Genomic DNA, 19203 nt, shown 5'->3' on the forward strand with positions numbered 1-19203 from the left:
TAGCTTAATGTTGGAGCTACTGTTAGCTTAATGTTGGAGCTACTGCTAGCTTAATGTTGAAGCTACTGCTAGCTTAATGTTGAAGCTGCCGCTAGCTTAATGTTAGAGCTACTGCTAGCTTAATGTTGAAGCTACTGCTAGCTTAATGTTGAAGCTACTGTTAGCTTAATGTTGAAGCTACTGTTAGCTTAATGTTGAAGCCTCTGCTAGCTTAATGTTGGAGCTACTGTTAGCTTAATGTTGAAGCCTCTGTTAGCTTAATGTTGGAGCCTCTGTTAGCTTAATGTTGAAGCTACTGTTAGCTAAATGTTGGAGCTACTGTTAGCTTAATGTTGGAGCTACTGCTAGCTTAATGTTGGAGCCTCTGTTAGCTTAATGTTGGAGCCTCTGTTAGCTTAATGTTGAAGCCTCTGCTAGCTTAATGTTGGAGCCTCTGCTAGCTTAATGTTGGAGCTACTGTTAGCTTAATGTTGAAGCCTCTGTTAGCTTAATGTTGAATCCACTGCTAGCTTAATGTTGGAGCTACTGCTAGCTTAATGTTGAAGCTGCTGTTAGCTTAATGTTGAAGCTACTGTTAGCTTAATGTTGGAGCTACTGTTAGCTTAATGTTGGAGCTACTGCTAGCTTAATGTTGAAGCTACTGTTAGCTTAATGTTGAAGCTACTGTTAGCTTAATGTTGAAGATACTGCTAGCTTAATGTTGAAGCCACTGCTAGCTTAATGTTGAAGCTACTGCTAGCTTAATGTTGAAGCCTCTGTTAGCTTAATGTTGGAGCCTCTGTTAGCTTAATGTTGAAGCTACTGCTAGCTTAATGTTGAAGCTGCCGCTAGCTTAATGTTAGAGCTACTGCTAGCTTAATGTTGAAGCTACTGCTAGCTTAATGTTGAAGCTACTGTTAGCTTAATGTTGAAGCTACTGTTAGCTTAATGTTGAAGCTACTGCTAGCTTAATGTTGAAGCCACTGCTAGCTTAATGTTGAAGCTACTGCTAGCTTAATGTTGGAGCTACTGTTAGCTTAATGTTGGAGCTACTGCTAGCTTAATGTTGAAGCTACTGCTAGCTTAATGTTGAAGCTGCCGCTAGCTTAATGTTAGAGCTACTGCTAGCTTAATGTTGAAGCTACTGCTAGCTTAATGTTGAAGCTACTGTTAGCTTAATGTTGAAGCTACTGTTAGCTTAATGTTGAAGCCTCTGCTAGCTTAATGTTGGAGCTACTGTTAGCTTAATGTTGAAGCCTCTGTTAGCTTAATGTTGGAGCCTCTGTTAGCTTAATGTTGAAGCTACTGTTAGCTAAATGTTGGAGCTACTGTTAGCTTAATGTTGGAGCTACTGCTAGCTTAATGTTGGAGCCTCTGTTAGCTTAATGTTGGAGCCTCTGTTAGCTTAATGTTGAAGCCTCTGCTAGCTTAATGTTGGAGCCTCTGCTAGCTTAATGTTGGAGCTACTGTTAGCTTAATGTTGAAGCCTCTGTTAGCTTAATGTTGAATCCACTGCTAGCTTAATGTTGGAGCTACTGCTAGCTTAATGTTGAAGCTGCTGTTAGCTTAATGTTGAAGCTACTGTTAGCTTAATGTTGGAGCTACTGTTAGCTTAATGTTGGAGCTACTGCTAGCTTAATGTTGAAGCTACTGTTAGCTTAATGTTGAAGCTACTGTTAGCTTAATGTTGAAGATACTGCTAGCTTAATGTTGAAGCCACTGCTAGCTTAATGTTGAAGCTACTGCTAGCTTAATGTTGAAGCCTCTGTTAGCTTAATGTTGGAGCCTCTGTTAGCTTAATGTTGAAGCTACTGTTAGCTTAATGTTGGAGCTACTGTTAGCTTAATGTTGAAGCTACTGCTAGCTTAATGTTGGAGCTCCTGTTAGCTTAATGTTGGAGCTACTGCTAGCTTAATGTTGAAGCTACTGATAGCTTAATGTTGAAGCTGCCGCTAGCTTAATGTTAGAGCTACTGTTAGCTTAATGTTGAATCCACTGCTAGCTTAATGTTGAAGCTACTGCTAGCTTAATGTTGGAGCTACTGTTAGCTTAATGTTGGAGCTACTGCTAGCTTAATGTTGAATCTACTGCTAGCTTAATGTTAAAGCTGCCGCTAGCTTAATGTTAGAGCTACTGCTAGCTTAATGTTGAAGCTACTGCTAGCTTAATGTTGAAGCTACTGTTAGCTTAATGTTGAAGCTACTGTTAGCTTAATGTTGAAGCTACTGCTAGCTTAATGTTGAAGCTGCCGCTAGCTTAATGTTGAAGCTGCCGCTAGCTTAATGTTGAAGCTGCCGCTAGCTTAATGTTGATAGCCTATTAGTCTATTAGCATAGTGGCCTATTAGACTAGTAACCTATTAGCCTAGTAGCCAGTATCCTAGTAGCCTAGTAGTCAGTAGCCTAGTAGACTAGTATCCTATTAGTCTAGTAGTAGTCCTAGTAGAATCATTAAACGCAAAGGTATTTGTCTGTATCTTATTCACAATAACAGTCATTTAATAAGACCATGTCAGCATGTCAACGAGGGCAATTTTATTTTTGATCAAATATTTTTCTTTTCTTTTTTCCAGCATGAAACAAAACATATCACACTACAACAACAACAATACATAAAAAGACTTCCCAATACAATAACTCAACACCACATGACAAGACAACAACTGATACAACTGTACAGTGATCATCCTACATGGACACTCGCTCGTTCTCTCCCCCCCCCCCCCCCCCCCCCTCCCCCCGCTCACCCCAGGACCTCAACATGAGTCACACTCACAATACATCACTCAGCAAAAAACAAGAATCAAAACAAAAATGTCCAAACTTATATGCGTTCCCTCAACTTTGCCACTGTAGCCAACCAAATTGTGATATCAGATTCCCTAACCCCTATAACACGTGCCGTGGATATCACCAAATAGATCACGTCAAGGTAGGTGAGAAACCATACCTTTGGACAGAGTCTGTCTGGGTGAAACCAACGTGAGGCAATCAATTTTTTTGCGGCTGTGAGGCCGGCCAAAATGAGTTTTTTCACCTGTATAGAGGTCGGTAATTTAGAGAGATCATTCAATAATAATACAGAAGGAGATACAGGTATGGTTAGAGAGAAAATGTCTGATATGTAACATTTTCCCAAAAAATCACAACAGGAGGGTATTCCCAGTACATATGCATAAATGTCCTGTGGCACCATTTGGACACAAGGTACATAGAGAGTCAGGTCTGAGACCCATTGAATTCAATCGTCTAGGGGTTAAATAAGTCCTGTGAATAAAATTTAGATGAATCTGTTGGTGATCTGGGTTGTGTGAGGATAACCGAACATTTTCCCAGACTGCATCCCAATCAAAATCTACATCCAACTCCGGAACATCCTTTCTCCAAATCGTATCCAGGGGGAGCTCTTTATACGAGGTCATGAGTAAATGGCGATAAAAGTCAGAAACGAAGCCTCTCGATGTCTCTTTGTCATAAAATAATTTGTGAAAGCGGTGATGCACTAGTGGAGCATCCCATGGCATGCCATGAGCCTTCAGAGCTGCTCTTATTTGTAAATAAAAGAAAAAGGAGGTTCCGGGGAGATCATATCCGTTGGATATATCCTGGAAAGAGCGGAGACCAGAGTTATCGAAGATATCCCCCAATGTGTGGATGCCTTTCTTTTCCCATCTAGGGTACCTAATAGGTTGTTGTCCAATAAGGAGAAGATTGTTATTAAATAGAGGGGTATGGGTGTGCTAGGGATGCCCCGATCACGTTTTTTGCCACCGATACCGATCACCGATCGTCTTGAGCCATATCGGCCGATACCGATCCGATACCGATAATTTTTTATTGATTAAAAAAAAATTATATATATATTTTTTTTATAAAATATATATATTATATAATTATACTTGTACTTGTAGTTGTATTATCTGCGAGACATCGCCACCACGCAACAAGTCAAAATGCTCGCTATCTGCAAACAGCTCCACTGTCTGTGTGTATACTGCTTTGGTCAATTCAGCTGCCCTCAGCAGTCAGAGCGAGTTCAACTTACTAACAGGGTGAAGTATTAGGCTAAGTTTCCATTTGTCCCTCCCTCAATGATATGTTATTTTCGTTATCATTATGTAAACAAATGCACATATGGATTGTTTGCTGCAACGTTTCTGAATGAATTGAAGCATTAATAGATAATACGCAGAGAATTTAATTAGATGAACATTTGTTTTTAATTAGTATAATAATAATAATAATAATAATAATAATAATAATAATAATAATAATAATAATAATAATAATAATAATAATAATAATAATAATAATAATAATAATAATAATAATAATAATAATAATAATAATAATAATAATAATAATAATAATAATAATAATATTAAGCAACTGCAACAATTACACATATATAAATATAATATAACTGGCTGCAAAAACAATTTGCGTTAATAGGCAAAACAGTGCAAAAGGCAATATGCCTGGGGGCTATAGGCTTCTAAAACAAGGCCAGAAAGAGACCTTAGCCTATAGACTAAATGCCTATGGCGTGTTATTTATTAAGCATCATTGGCAGATTCTTTTTAATAAAGAGGAGCATCTCTGCCTTTTCGGACATAATCCTGTTCCTGTGTTCATCCACGATGTTGGATGCAGCGCTGAACAAGCGCTCACTATCCACACTTGTGCCGGGCGCAGAGAGGCACGCTCTTGCCACAGTGGCGAGGGCAGGGAAGCGATGCCTGTTTGCTTTCCAGTACGCCAGTGGGTGGCTCTGCCAGGTAAAGATTCAGCTGTGACGCAGCCGCGCTATCGTCGTTGGCCTGCTGCTGCGGGGGGTTTCTTCAGCCATAATTTCGCCAAACATAGACGACAAGGAACCTGCTCGTGGCACCTTCTCAGCTGGCTCGCCTGTGTCGCTGGCCCCGGGTGCTGGGTCGGGGCCTGTCTGTAAGGCCAGCAGACGCAAAAGCAGTCCCCGTGTCTGTGCCTTGAGCTCGTCGGAATAAAATCGGTCCTTGTATCTTTTAGAAAACATCACATTAATTTAGCATGGCGTTCGTTCTTTTATACGATGCAGCATAAGACTGTTATAGTTAATAATATGATAATAATAAATAATAATAAATAATAGAAATAAATGTTTGTAAGGCTAATCTGAAAATAGATTAATAATTGTCATAATAGGACATTCTAGAACATTTGTGATGTCACAGTATGATGTCATAATCAAACATTCTAGAACATTTGTGATTCAGATTCAGATGTTGTTAATTTCACCTTGGGTCTATGACGGTTGCCAAACTGTAGAGGGGCTCTGTTTCCATGTCTGCCAATCTGCGGGTTACAGCTTCCAGCAGTTTGGCTTTTGTGGTCGTCTTCACGCCATGATCTGATGCCACATCTCTGCCCAGGAAACGTTTTAAAGCCGTCACGGAAGGTATGACATCATCTCTGCCCAGGAGACGTTTTAAAGCCGTCACACAAGGTACGACATCGGCGGCAGATGCAGAGGATGAACTAATTTCCTTCGCGAGCTCTTCAAACGGTGCCAGAATGGAGGACAGCATGTTTTCTATCAGTCCCCACTGGTTGGCAGTGAATATAGCGGGTAGTTCGAAGTCCGCTGCATAAGCACCCAGTGCCCGTTTTTGCCCAAGGAGACTTTGGAGCATATAATACGTGCTGTTCCATCTGGTGCCGACATCCTGCTGCAACCTTTTGATAGGCTGGCCGAGTTGCGTCTGCACACTCTGCAATCTAGAATAAGCCACAGGCAGGAGTGCTTGAAGTGGCCCACGATGCGTCTCCCTGTAGCCGTGATGTCAATTATGCTCCGCTGTGACAGCACTCCATCGTGGACAGCCAGCTGAAGCGTGTGGGCCATACACCCCAAATGTGGCAGTCCCGCCGCGTCTGTCATGCATTTGATCATGTTGCGGGCGTTATCTCGCAGTATGACGTGAATCCTTTCTCTTGGAATATTCCACGTTTCGAACATATTCTCAAAGGCTGTTGCCAGCGCTGCAGCGGTGTGGGAGCCTGAAAACTCCTGTGAATGCAGGACAGCTTTACGCAGTTGGAACTCTGCGTCAACCCACTGAGCTGTCAAACTCGGCATTGACATGGGGCTGACATCAGAGCTCCAAATGTCACTCGTAAAGCTGATTGAAGACACGTCTTCTTTCATAAGGCTGTCCACGTGCGCAAACACTGCCTGGTAGAGCTCTGGTAGGGCAACATCTGTAAAATACGTGCGCCCCGGGACAGTGTAGCGCGGCTCAATGTGAGAGAGTAGCCGTCGGAATCCTGTGTTTTCGACTACACTTAATGGCTGGTCGTCGAGCCCTATGAATTCCATGACTTTGCGTGTGATTGCCTTGGCCTTCTGAGTCCCACTGCCATACGCAGATGTGCTTACCATGGTGGTCTGCGTCAGCGGGCGCTTTGGTGGAGGCTCAGCTGCCTTTTTTTTTTTTTACTCGCCTCGATGAATTCTCCATGCTCCGCTAAGTGCTGAGTCTTCAAATGTCGAATTAAATTCGTTGTGTTGAAACTCTTGACAATGTTTCCCCCACAAGGTATTTTATTCTGGCATACATTGCAGATGGCAATTGTTACATCAGTCTCAGACACCGTGAAATAGTTCCACACCACCGACATGTTTACAGGTGAGAAAATGCGACAATGGACACTGCCTCGTGTTTTTCGAGCGGTCGGCGGAGAATTGGCTCATGCTTTCCACGTCATCGATCGGTTTCTGTGATCGGCGAATATGAATAATTATCGGAATTCCCCGATCGCATATTTATAATGATTATCGGCCGATAACGATCGGTGGCCGATCGATCGGTGGCCGATCGATCGGGGCATCCCTAGCGTGTGCCATTGATGGCGGTTTGTACCCACTTTCTGAGTGTCATGCCAAGTTTGGATCACATGTGTGATTAGAGGGCCAAATCGTAATTTACATTGTTTAATTGATATGTTGGTATACACAATATCCTGAAGTCTATATGGGGACACCAACTTCTCCTCCAATGGTCGCCAAGATACAGCTGCTTGAGCGTCAAACCAAGTGATCAAAGGTCTCAGAGAGAAAGCTTGAAAATAATATTTAAAGTCTGGAAATGCTAAGCCCCCATCAAGTTTACTCCTTTGGGCAGTTGATCTTTCAAGCGCGGGCGTTTATTGTTCCAAACGAATTTATACGAGGCAGAGTACAATTTCTGCCAGTAACCAACAGGAGGAGGTAACGGGAGCATGGAGCTGATAAAGTTAATTCTGGGTAAAATATTAATTTTAATTATTGACGCACGGGCCTGTAATGAATTTTTTAATTTGGACCTTCTGTTAAAGTCATTCGTAATCCTGTCACCCAAGATGGAGTAATTATACCTTACCGTCTGGCTAATAGTGGGGAATATTTCAATCCCAAGACATTTAAAGTGCTCCACCATAAGTATGTTTGCCGGTAGGATGGTAGCCTTCGCAGGCTCATTAAGTGGAAGAAAAGCAGATTTTGGCCAGTTGATCTTAAAGCCGGACAGGCTGCCGAATTCATCTATCACGCCGAGCAGATGAGGTAGAGAGACGGAGGGATTTTGCATAAACAGGAGTACATCATCTGCGTATAAGCTAATATGGTGATGTGTGCCCTGAATTGAAATAGGAGACATAATTTGGGACTGTCTTATGTATTGAGCTAGGGGTTCGAGGGATAAAGCGAAGAGTCCGGGACTAAGAGGACAACCCTGTCTAGAAGAGCGCGAGACAGAGAAGAGTGGCAAACAGAACTTTTCCGTTAAGATCATGGCCGAAGGCTCAGTGTATAGAACTTTGATCATATGAATGAAACCCTCACCCAACCCCATCCTTCCGAGAACTGCCCATAAGTAAGGCCACTCCAATCTGTCAAATGCCTTCATTGCGTCCAAGGACATGACCGCTATAGGGGCTGCAATATCCTTGCTGGCATTAATCACGTGCAGTAACCGTCTGATGTTGTCAGTAACCAGGCGGCCTCTTATGAAGCCGGTCTGATCAGGGTGAACTAGAGATGTCATGTGTTTTTTTTTTTTTTTTTGCCCTTTTTTGAGGGCACTCCATCCACCCCCCCTTCTTCGGGGGACAACTTTATTATTTATTATACGTTTTAATTATTTACAGTACATAGATGTCATGTGCTTTTGAAGTCTGGTGGCTAGAACCTTGGCATATAGCTTAAGATCGGCTCCGAGGAGACTTAGGGGCCTGTAGGTGCCACATTCGGTGGGGTCCTTATCCTTCTTGAGTAAAACAGATATAAGCGCCATATTGACATCTCTAGAAAAATTGCCCTCTTTGATTGAGTGTAAGATCATTGAGAGTAATAAGGGGCCGAGTACATCCCAGAATGCAAGATAGAGTTCCGGTGGAATGCCGTCCCATCCGGGAGCCTTGCCCCGTTGCATATCCGCAATCGCCTCTCTAAGTTCAACCAGCGTGATAGGTGCAGCTAACAACCTAGCACTATCTTCTGAGATCTGTGGTAGGTTGATTTGATCAAGAAAATCCTCCAGCTTGGTATGATCAAAGACCACCTCTGACTTGTACAGGTTGGAATAAAAACAGCTAAATGTATCATTCATCTTTTTTGGGTTGGTGGTTACCTCCCCCTGTTGGTTCTTAATGGAAGGGATATCCGCAAATTGCTCACTGGCACGTATCTTCATAGCTAGTAGGTGACTAGGCCTGGAGGCGTGAAAGTAGTAGTGCTGTCTTGTTCTGTGCATCTGAAATTCAGATTGTGGGTAGAATGCTGTGCTAGAGGGTAGACGCACGCTCCCTGTGCTCCCGATGCCAATCTTATTATACTAACTTAAATGCTTGCCTAAATAGTTGACTAATGTCACTGTTGCACTGAAACCGCACTGCCTGCTTGGACAATTCGTTTATTGTCGGATTTAATATAAATGTCATTTATTAAATGAGTAAAGGACTACGAAGCAAAGGCCCTCCCGACACGCTTGCAGATATACAGCCAAGACGACGGATACGTCACACGCCGCCAACAATCATGACAGACTCAGCGGCAACAAATCTTGGTGACCTAATGAAGGCAATTAAAGACGGGACTGATGTCTCAAACAGAATTGCCTACCAAGTGGATAAAATTCAATCTGCCTTGACAGCCATGGATGGTAAGCTGACAGGTTTGACAACAAGAGTCGATACAATGGAACAGCGGATCAGTGACGTCGAGGACCACACCCAACTCTCTGACAGCCGGCTGCAGAAACTTGAAAAAGATATAATATATCTGACGGAGAAGAATACTGACCTGGAAAACCGCAGTAGAATGTTTAACCTTAAAATCCACGGTCTTCCCGAGGGGAGAGAAGGTCCCGATCCAATTGCCTTTTTCGAGACTTTGTTTTCGAACCTGTTCGGCTCCGACGCTCCCCTCCCGAGGCGCATTGAACTACAAGCAGCGCACCGAGCCCCAAACACGCGCCCAGCCGGAGGCCGTCCACCTCGTAATGTTTGGGTTCGCTTTCTCCGTCTCCAGGAAAAGAACAAGATTCAACAGCTGGCCAGGGAGAAGCGCTCCCTCACGTTTGAAAACGCGAAAATCCAAATCTTCCAAGATATTCCACCGGCTATTCAGAAAAAGAGGAAAGAGATGTTTCTTGAGGCCAAAATCGCCCTACAAGACAATGACATTGTCTACAGAATGCGCTGGCCCTCATCGTTACAGTTCGACTTCAAAGGGAAACAAATAATGTGTCACTCAAAGGAGGACGCTGATGTATTTCTCAAAGAGAACAATCTCCTTCCAAAAGCGAATAAAAGTGGCCCAGCAACTGTTGAAGACTAAGGCCAGTCATGCAGGACAAACGACGGATCAGCTAAGTGACTGTTCTATGAACACTTGAACTGTTTCTTCTCTATTTAAATTTTTTTTCACCTATACTATAGGCTATGCCTACTACTAATATTGGAGGAGAAACTATCACTAAATAACTGCATAGGAGCCTACTGAATATTTATACCAATATATTTAATTAATGATCTACTGCGTTGAATTACAGCAGTCAACTTGGTTGTGTTTGTCTTTTGATCAATATGTGCATGCAGTGCAGCTGAATGGTTTCGTTCCATTTGTCAACACTGTCCTAATATAGGTTAATTAGCGGGTTTTGTTTATTATTATTATTATTATTATTATTATTATTATTATTATTATTATTATTATTATTATTATTATTATTATTATTATTATTATTATTATTATTATTATTATTATTATTATTATTATTATTATTATTATTATTATTATTATTATTATTATTATTATTATTATCATGATCATTATCACTTGTTCTCTCTCTTTTTTTTCTTTTTTTTTTACTATTTGCATTACTATTGCAGCTTGTTATTATGCGTTTTCGCGTGACAATTAAATAAAGTATGCAAACTCTGTGATTCAAGTATAATAATAGTCTATCAAAACGAATACTGTAAAAACTGCAGTTTGTCACACTAATCTTCTTAGTTTCAAGGCTCATTTCATGCACATAGCCTTATACGTCGACGCCGTCGAAAGAACTTGCCGTCACGCTCTAAGAGAAATAACTGCATCACAATCACAACCTATGATCACAACAACACAAGTTACACAACAGAACAGCTACAACAGAAACTGGCGTCGGCCAATCAGAGAGCGTCTCCGCGAAATGCGGCTACGGAAAAAAAAACTCGTCGGCCAATCAGAGAGCGTCTCCGCGAAATGCGGCTACGGAAATTCTAGACGCTGCTACGGCTGCTTGCCTAGACCGCTTCAAATCGCGCCCGGCTTCCAACATAATACATCATATTTCAACGCACAGCGCGTTACGCACTGATTGGCTGCGACGGATACAGCGATGACGCACTCAGAGCGCTATTGCGTCTAGCCCGGGCGAGAAATACGGCTAGGAGCCGCTAGGAGAAATGCGGCTATGCGCAGTGAGTCACTTCCTGTTCAGGAAAACGATTATTTTTTATTTGATATATTAACGTTATATTGTGCATTGGAAACACAAACATACTTAAAATGAGTAAATATTATTCATTTTAAACATGTTTATATTATTTATAGGGCTATAAAACAAAAAATAAAAGAAAAAAAATGTCTTCTCTCTCTATTAACAGGGGGGTCGGCGCCCGAGCGCCCCCAGTGGCCAGCCGCCACTGGTGTGAGCACACATGCATATCTACTTCCTATTATTTAATCTAAAGCCTATTCCAGCATACTGTGGACATATACTTTATAGGCTACACGTGGCCATCATGTTATTGGCTCTCCAAGTATGCAAGTTTTTGACAATTAGGGTGGTGTTAGGTTTGCAAATGCATGCACATGGCTGCATGAATGTGTGTGAGTGCACATGCATTCGTGCAGTGTATGTATGTGTGTGTGTGTGTGTGTGAATGCACAGTTTAAGCATGCACTTATTATTATTTCACCCATAAGCCCATTTACAACGTTGCAGCATGTATAGGAATGCATTTCATTTATTTCGATTAAAGCCCCACTGCGTTTGTAAGTGCAACACGAATATAGCATTTATTCTTTCATCTAAAGTATTTTTCTTTTTTCTTTCTGTATATATTTTTTTGCATACCGGTATATGCTTGGGCTGCAGGTGTAAGCATGCACTTATTATTACTTCACCCAAAAGCCCATTTACAGCGTATGTATGTGCAGCATGTAGGAATGCATTTAATTTATTTAGCTTCATTTTCATTTTCAATCTTAATTCATAACGTTTGTTACATGCAGATATATAGTGCTGCGGCAACCATACATTTATGACATACAGGAGAATACATACATTTGAGGGGGAGGAAACTGTACATTGGCAGGTACCCTCTGCTCTGAGTTTTAAGAGCGAACTTTAAGAAACAACAGACTAATAGTCAATGTTGCGCCCTGGCCCAGGCCCAGCCCCCCCATCAATCTATCGGCCGGCCCCGCCCTCTCGCTCTCTCTCTCTCGCTCTCTCTCGCTCGAGGGGGGGGGGGGGGGAGGACACGTGGCAGAGGAGGCAGGAAGGAGCAAGGGCATTGGACGAGGGGCCGGAAGGGGAGGGATCTGCAAGGGTGAACGAGAGGACCGCCACATGCGGCTAGTTAGGCTTCATTACTTGGGGACAAATCTGTGACATCGATTTATGGGTTCTGGAAAGTTTCCCTTTGCCTGTGTGTGTGTGTGTGTGATTAGTCGTACAGAATACAGATTACAGAGTACAGAGTATACACAGTACAGAGTACAGAGTAGACAGAGTACAGAGTAGACAGAGTACACAGAGTACAGATTAGACACAGTAGAGTACACAGTAGAGTACACCTGGAACAGTCTGCCAACACGGCTCAGGGAGTATCAAAGTTACATCTCATTTAAAACTAACTTAAAATCATGGTTGAGAGATGGTCAAGTGTGCAACCATTTTAACTGAGGGGTTGTATTTTAATGTATTTATTTGTATGTATTTTAGGGTATTGTAACCTATACTGTTTCCTACTGTGTTTTAATTATTGTACTATGTTTTTTTAACTGAGGGGTTGTATTTTAATGTATTTATTTGTATGTATTTTAGTGTATTGTAACCTATACTGATTCCTACTTTGTTTTAATTATTGTACTATGTTTTAATTATTGTTGTGCTCATGTCACCTGCCCCAGAGACTACAGTTGAAAATTAGCCAACTTGGCTAAACTGGCATATTTACAGTCAAATGTTCCTTAATATGCACTGTCTCTGTATTTTAAACCAATAAATAAAAAACAATACAAATACAGTACAGTACACAGAATACAGATTACACCCAGTACAGAGTACACACAAACAATACAGTGTTCAAGCAGTGCTTCTCTCTCTGCTTCTCTCTCTGCTTTTCTCTCTCTTGCTGCTTCTCTCGCTGCTTCTCTCGCTGCTTCTCTCTTTGCTTCTCTCTCTCTCGCTGCTTCTCTCTCTGCTTCTCTCTCTGCTTCTCTCTTTGCTTCTCTCTCTCTCGCTGCTTCTCTCTCTGCTTCTCTCTCTGCTTTTCTCTTTCTTGCTGCTTCTCTCTCTGCTTCTCTCGCTGCTTCTCTCTTTGCTTCTCTCTCTCTCGCTGCTTCTCTCTCTGCTTCTCTCTCTGCTTCTCTCTCTCTCGCTGCTTCTCTCTCTGCTTCTCTCTCTGCTTCTCTCTCTCTCGCTGCTTCTCTCTCTGCTTCTCTCTCTGCTTCTCTCTCTGCTTCTCTCTCTCTCGCTGCTTCTCTCTCTGCTTCTCTCTTTGCTTCTCTCTCTCTCGCTGCTTCTCTCTCTGCTTCTCTCTCTGCTTCTCTCTCTCTCGCTGCTTCTCTCTCTGCTTCTCTCTCTGCTTCTCTCTCTCTCGCTGCTTCTCTCTCTGCTTCTCTCTCTGCTTCTCTCTCTGCTTCTCTCTCTCTCGCTGCTTCTCTCTCTGCTTCTCTCTCTGCTTCTCTCTCTCTCGCTGCTTCTCCCTCTCCCTCTCTCTCTCTCACCCCTTCATCTTTCTCCAGCTCCAGGCCCATCTCCAGCAGGTTCTCCTCGAACTCGTCCCTCCTGAAGCGCTTGTCGTCCTCGTGGTAGTCCTGGCCCTGGTCCTGCGCGGCCACCTCGGGGTCCTCCCGGGGCTGCAGGGGCGCGCGGCTGCTCCTCAGGCTCATGCTGCGCCGCAGCCGCCGCACAAACTCGCTGTCCGCAAAGCGGGAGGGCGGCCCCCCCCGGCGCACGCTGCTGCCGCTGCGGGGCTTCCGCACGTGGTAGGTGAGCACATAGTCCACCCGCCGCCGGCCGTCCGCCAAGTACGGGCCCTGCCGGGGTGGGGAGGGGGAGGGGGGGGCATCGTTCTGATGGTGGAGGGTTTTCAGCAGCTGGAGGGGGTGGGGGGGGGGGAGAGAGAGAGAGACAGAGAGGGAGAGAGAGATGGAGAGAGAGAGATGGAGAGAGAGAGAGAGAGAGAGAGATGGAGAGAGAGAGAGAGATGGAGAGAGAGAGAGAGAGAGAGAGAGAGAGAGAGAGAGAGAGAGAGAGAGAGAGAGAGAGAGAGAGAGATGGAGAGAGAGAGAGAGATGGAGAGAGAGAGAGAGAGAGATGGAGAGAGAGAGAGAGAGAGAGAGAGATGGAGAGAGAGAGATGGAGAGAGAGAGAGAGAGAGAGAGAGAGAGAGAGAGAGAGAGAGAGAGAGAGAGAGAGAGAGAGAGGGTTAGGTTCACAGGAAGACCCACATTCTTTGCTCAAGTAGAAGTATAAACAGAATTTGTAGTATTTTATCCCAGATTGTAAACAAATAACAGGCAATGGTTATGGTGGAATGACAACGGTGACAATGGTGGCCTGCGCCCCGGGGACCAATCCAAGTGCTCCTGTCCGTCTTCATCAGGGACGCGACACAGTGTTAGCGATCTGTTCTGCATGTTATACCATGAATAAGCATGGGGGGAGAACATGCAAACTCCACACAGAAAGGGAGATACGCCACCTGGGTACCTGGCAACCCGGCAACCTTGTCCCCAAGCGGGAATTGAACCGAAGTTCTAAATAGCTGTGAGGCGACAGTGTTAACCAATACACCATCCGTGCCACTGAGGAATACTAACAATGCGAATGAGAAAAAACTTTTTTTGGTTAACTGAAGTGCCAACATTAACACCCGACCTCTAAATGTGACTAAATGACGACATTATGTGACATTCTCTCCACAGACGGCCGCCTCTCCGCCCTTCTTGTCATGTTTCATCCATCTGATTAGGGCTCAGAGCCGTGTGAGGAGCTGGTTGATCGAGTCAGCTGTAGGTTTTCTGCTTGGTCTGATGCTGAGGGCGAGCTGTGAGCTGTGGGCTATGTTAGTAGAGGCTACACTACCACAATGTCTGTGGGCTTTTGTATGACAGAATATGTTACACACATGGACACACACTTGCACTTACAGGCACACACACTTGCACACATGGGCACACATGGGCACACACACAGACACACACAGCACACCTTATCCAGGGTTCCCAGAGAAATTGCTAAATGAAATTCAAGGACTTTTTCAAGTACTTTCCTAAGCACTATTTTTCATTTTAAAAGGGCATTTTAAAGTACACAATTCACTTTTAACACATTGAGTGCAGGGGCGGATTTAGGATTGTAGGAGATCCGGGGCTTAGCCCAGATGGGCCCCCCTTTTTTTTTTTTTTTTTTTATTTAAATGTTTTAATTTTTTTTTTTTTTTTTTTTTTATATAATTTTTTTTTTTTTGGCAGGCAAGGGGTTGTTTGGAGGGGGTCAGGCACGACCCCCTCCACTCCAGATTTTTTTTGAATTTAATGAACCTGTACGTGCAATTTCCTGCAATATAGAGCCTTCAATCTTGACCAATAAAGCTGCTCTTTTCACTATAAAACTCAGTTAACCATAACGTAGTTATGGTTAGATTTATATATTGGGGGGGATATATCATATTTTTCATATAATCAAAAAGTGGTGGAGCAAGATCATACCTTTGCTCCCCCAAGTTCAATAGTGGGAGAGCAGAGATGCTCCGAATGCTCTTATGGCCAGGCGTCTATGATTCACTGATACAAAGTAAAATAGTGCAGTGCAATAAAATAGTTAGTAAAATAGAATAAAATAATGCAATAGTGCATTGCAATAAAATAGTTATCATCGTATTTTTTCGGGAGGCCGGTAAGGAGTGCATTACAGTAGTCGAGTTGGCTTGAGATAAAGGCATGGATCTGGTTTTCAGCGTCCTTTTGATTTATAAATGGCCGTACTTTAGCTATGTTTCTAAGGTGGAAGAATTAAGTTTTTGTCAACTTGTTGATTGTGATTTAAAGCTTAGGTCTGAGTCTACCATAACACCAAGACTTAACTCACTCAAATACAGTTATCCGCTGGATAGACCACAGATGGAAATTAGCTTCTGCTAAATCTGGTGCAAACATATTTTCATGTAACAATGATGAATTGTAAAAAAAAAAAAAAAAAAAATTGTATTTTTTTTTTATTTTTTTTTAAATAGATTCGGGGCTTTTCAGAATACATCCGGGGCTTGAGCCCAGGTAGCCACCCCCTAGCTCCGCCCCTGATTGAGTGCCGACGACGAGATTAGTCGTGCTAACTCGCCATGCGTTGAGTGCCAATGACGAGTTTTCTCATCTTTTAATCGTTATTTCTTTTATTAGTGATATCCATTCATTTTTCATCCATCCAGCCTAACGTTATCATTGGAAATGGGTCTGAGCTCGAAAAAGGCAAATACCGCCGCCTATCGTCTCCCGGATGGTAATGCACATCATTGGATTGAATTGGGTGGGCATGTGCATCAGAAAAAAAGTCCGGGGTTTTCCCTTCTCTGGCATGCAGTATCGTGTTACCAGATTGACTGAGGACCCTCAGAGCAGCGTCGATTATGTGTTTCGGACTATAACGTTGGATCAATAAACACGATCAATATTTGGAATGGCAATCAGGAATTGGATTAATCTGATGTGAGGTAAGGACTCTATTTGACCAGTATTGGGTTAATCAGATGTTTTTTTCTCAGCCATCGCAGCGTGTCTGTGTGTGTATGACGTTAGCGCTGACCAGGTCATGGATAATAGATTTTTCAGCCCGCTTCTCTAGCGTGCATAAGTACACATATACTATCGATAATCTAGCGTTTATTTGAAAACTATTCATAAATCAGCCGAAAAATTACAACGTGTTTTGTGTATTCCACTAAAGAGCTATTATCGCGGAATTTCTCTGGAATTACTAGAACTCTCCAAAACTATACTCCTATTCAAAACGGTATAAAACGGAAATGTACCAATGAAAAAACAATCCGTTTCGTACATGTTGACTGCAAGCAAGTCATTGATAAGCAAGGGGTGTTTTAGACCCATAGCCATAATTTAAGATATAGTTTAAGCCTTCGCAAATTTCCCCGACCTCCCATTGACTTCAGTGCAGGCACTCTAGCCCATATATGGTCAAAGGGGTGTGGCACTCAATGTGTTAAATGCTATGTATCCAATATTTATGGCTTAAAACCAATTTCCGACAATTAGTTACACTTTAAATAAAGAAATAAAATGTCTTGATTCAGAACATTTTTATCATGGATGAACAAAACTTTCAATGTGAATGGTTGATTTGAATTTCAAATGACTTTTTAAGCACCTTGTTAAAAATGGGCTGTTTTCAAGTAATTCCAGGCCTTGACTTTTTTTCCACTAAAAAATCAAGCACTTTAAGCACTTCTAGGACCTTGAAGTGCTGCCCCAAATTATCCCACATCACACCTGTCCTCTCCTCACTTCACTGGCTCCCTGTTAAGTATAGGATTGACTTTAAGACCTGTCTCCTCACTTACAAAGCCCCCCTAGCACCTGCCTACATCTACAACCTCCTTCAACACTACACTCCCTCCCGCTCACTCCGCTCATCCAACTTAGCCCTTCTGAGCACACCACACTACCGCCTTAATCATTCTCCTCCTCTGCTCCCCGACTCTCGAATCAACTCCCATCACACATCTGTAGAAACATTTAAGTCCCACCTCAAAACCCACCTGTTCAATCTTGCATACCCTCACTCCTGACCCTCCAACCCCAGCTGCATCACTTACATTTTCACATCTGTACACACCTAAAGTTTTGTATTATTATTAGGGATGTCCGATATTATCGGCCGACCGATATTATCGGCCGATATCGGCAGTAAAATGTGATATCGGAAAATATCGGTATCGGTTTAAAAACAAAAAAAAACAATAACAATATTTGTTATATATATATCCAGTGAAATTATTAGTTACCTGAAATTATTCAGTTTTTTGGACGGGGAAACCCTGCATATATCGGTATCGGTTGATATCGGTTGATATCGGTATCGGAAATTAAGAGTTGGACAATATCGGAATATTGGTATCGGTAAAAAAGCCAATATCGAGCATCCCTAATTATTATTATTTATTAAAGCGTTCTCTCTGTCTTGTCTCTAAGCTGTCTCCCTTTCTCTGTAGTATCCCCACCATGTTGTCATTGTGAAAGTCCATGTACTGTGTTTGTCCATGTACTGTGTTTGTCCGTATGCTATAATGTAATATATGTAAAACACTTTGAGATACCTTATGTAAGGCGCTATATAAAATAAATGTATTATTATTATTATTATTATTATTATTGGTCAAACCCTGCTTATCGCACATGATAAACCTCTACAATGTTTGCTTCATACATTAACTATTGTCGTACCTCATATTTTACCATATAACGACAATTAGTTCCAGACTATTTATCTATGGAAACATGACAACCCTGCGTCAATAAGAAGACCATAAAATCAGATTGCTTTACACATGCTACCTGCATGGCAACAGAAACACTTCAATTCCCCAATCGTATATTTGCTCTACGAGTGCTGCTCATCGAGTGCTGCTCGCCTGGAAAGCCTTTGCAAACCCATCTTGCCTCAGGGACCAGCAGCATAGATTTCAGGCTGATGGATGAGTGTTGACAGTATGCGTGCTCGTGCACAGGTGTGTGTGTGTGTGTGTGTGTGTGTGTGTGTGTGTATATGTGTGTCTCTGTGTGTGTGTGTGTGTGTGTGTGTGTGTTTATGTGTGTCTGTGTGTGTGTGTATGTGTGTGTGTATGTGTGTGTGTATGTGTGTGTGTATATTGTATTTATGTGTGTGTATACAGTATGGGCTAGATCCACAAAGAATGGATTGCACGGTGCTACTTGCACCCTTACTTACAATTCATTATGAATTGAAAATGGGGGACCCCATGGTGTAATGGGGGGCCGCGCAGGTGATTGATTGAATGCACATTTTATTTAACAGATTGCAGAATGGGTACAATACAGTACGGCTCAATACACACAATTGTTAAGGGGATGCAGACCAGAGAAAGACTTTCGTCTTGTTTACATCAGGGTCCCCCGTTTTCAATTCATAATGAATTGTAAGTAAGGTGCAATTACCACCGTGCAATCCATTCTTTGTGGATCTAGCCCTTTGTGTGTGTGTATACAGTATGTGTGTGTATTTATGTGTGTATAGTATGTGTGTGTATTTATGTGTGTGTATACAGTATGTGTGTGTATATTTGTGTGTATACAGTATGTATGTGTATTTATGTGTGTGTGTGTATACAGTATGTGTGTATTTATGTGTGTGTATACAGTAGGCCTATGTGTGTATTTATGTGTGTGTAT

At 42.5% G+C, this 19203-nt stretch overlaps 1 protein-coding gene across 1 annotated transcript in view; it reads right to left on the bottom strand.

Moving 5' to 3' along the window:
- The window catches only part of ano1a (anoctamin 1, calcium activated chloride channel a), a 112321-nt gene that overhangs the window by 72876 nt on the left and 20242 nt on the right, over positions 1-19203 (bottom strand). The window contains exon 2 of the mRNA XM_084330537.1: positions 13504-13875. Within this exon, the coding sequence (XP_084186663.1) occupies positions 13504-13875 (372 nt within the window). The remainder of the gene's footprint in view (positions 1-13503; positions 13876-19203) is intronic.

The sequence above is a fragment of the Notolepis coatsorum genome, assembly GCF_963971535.1.
Source record: "Notolepis coatsorum genome assembly, chromosome: 15".
Classification (NCBI taxonomy): Eukaryota; Metazoa; Chordata; class Actinopteri; order Aulopiformes; family Paralepididae; genus Notolepis; species Notolepis coatsorum.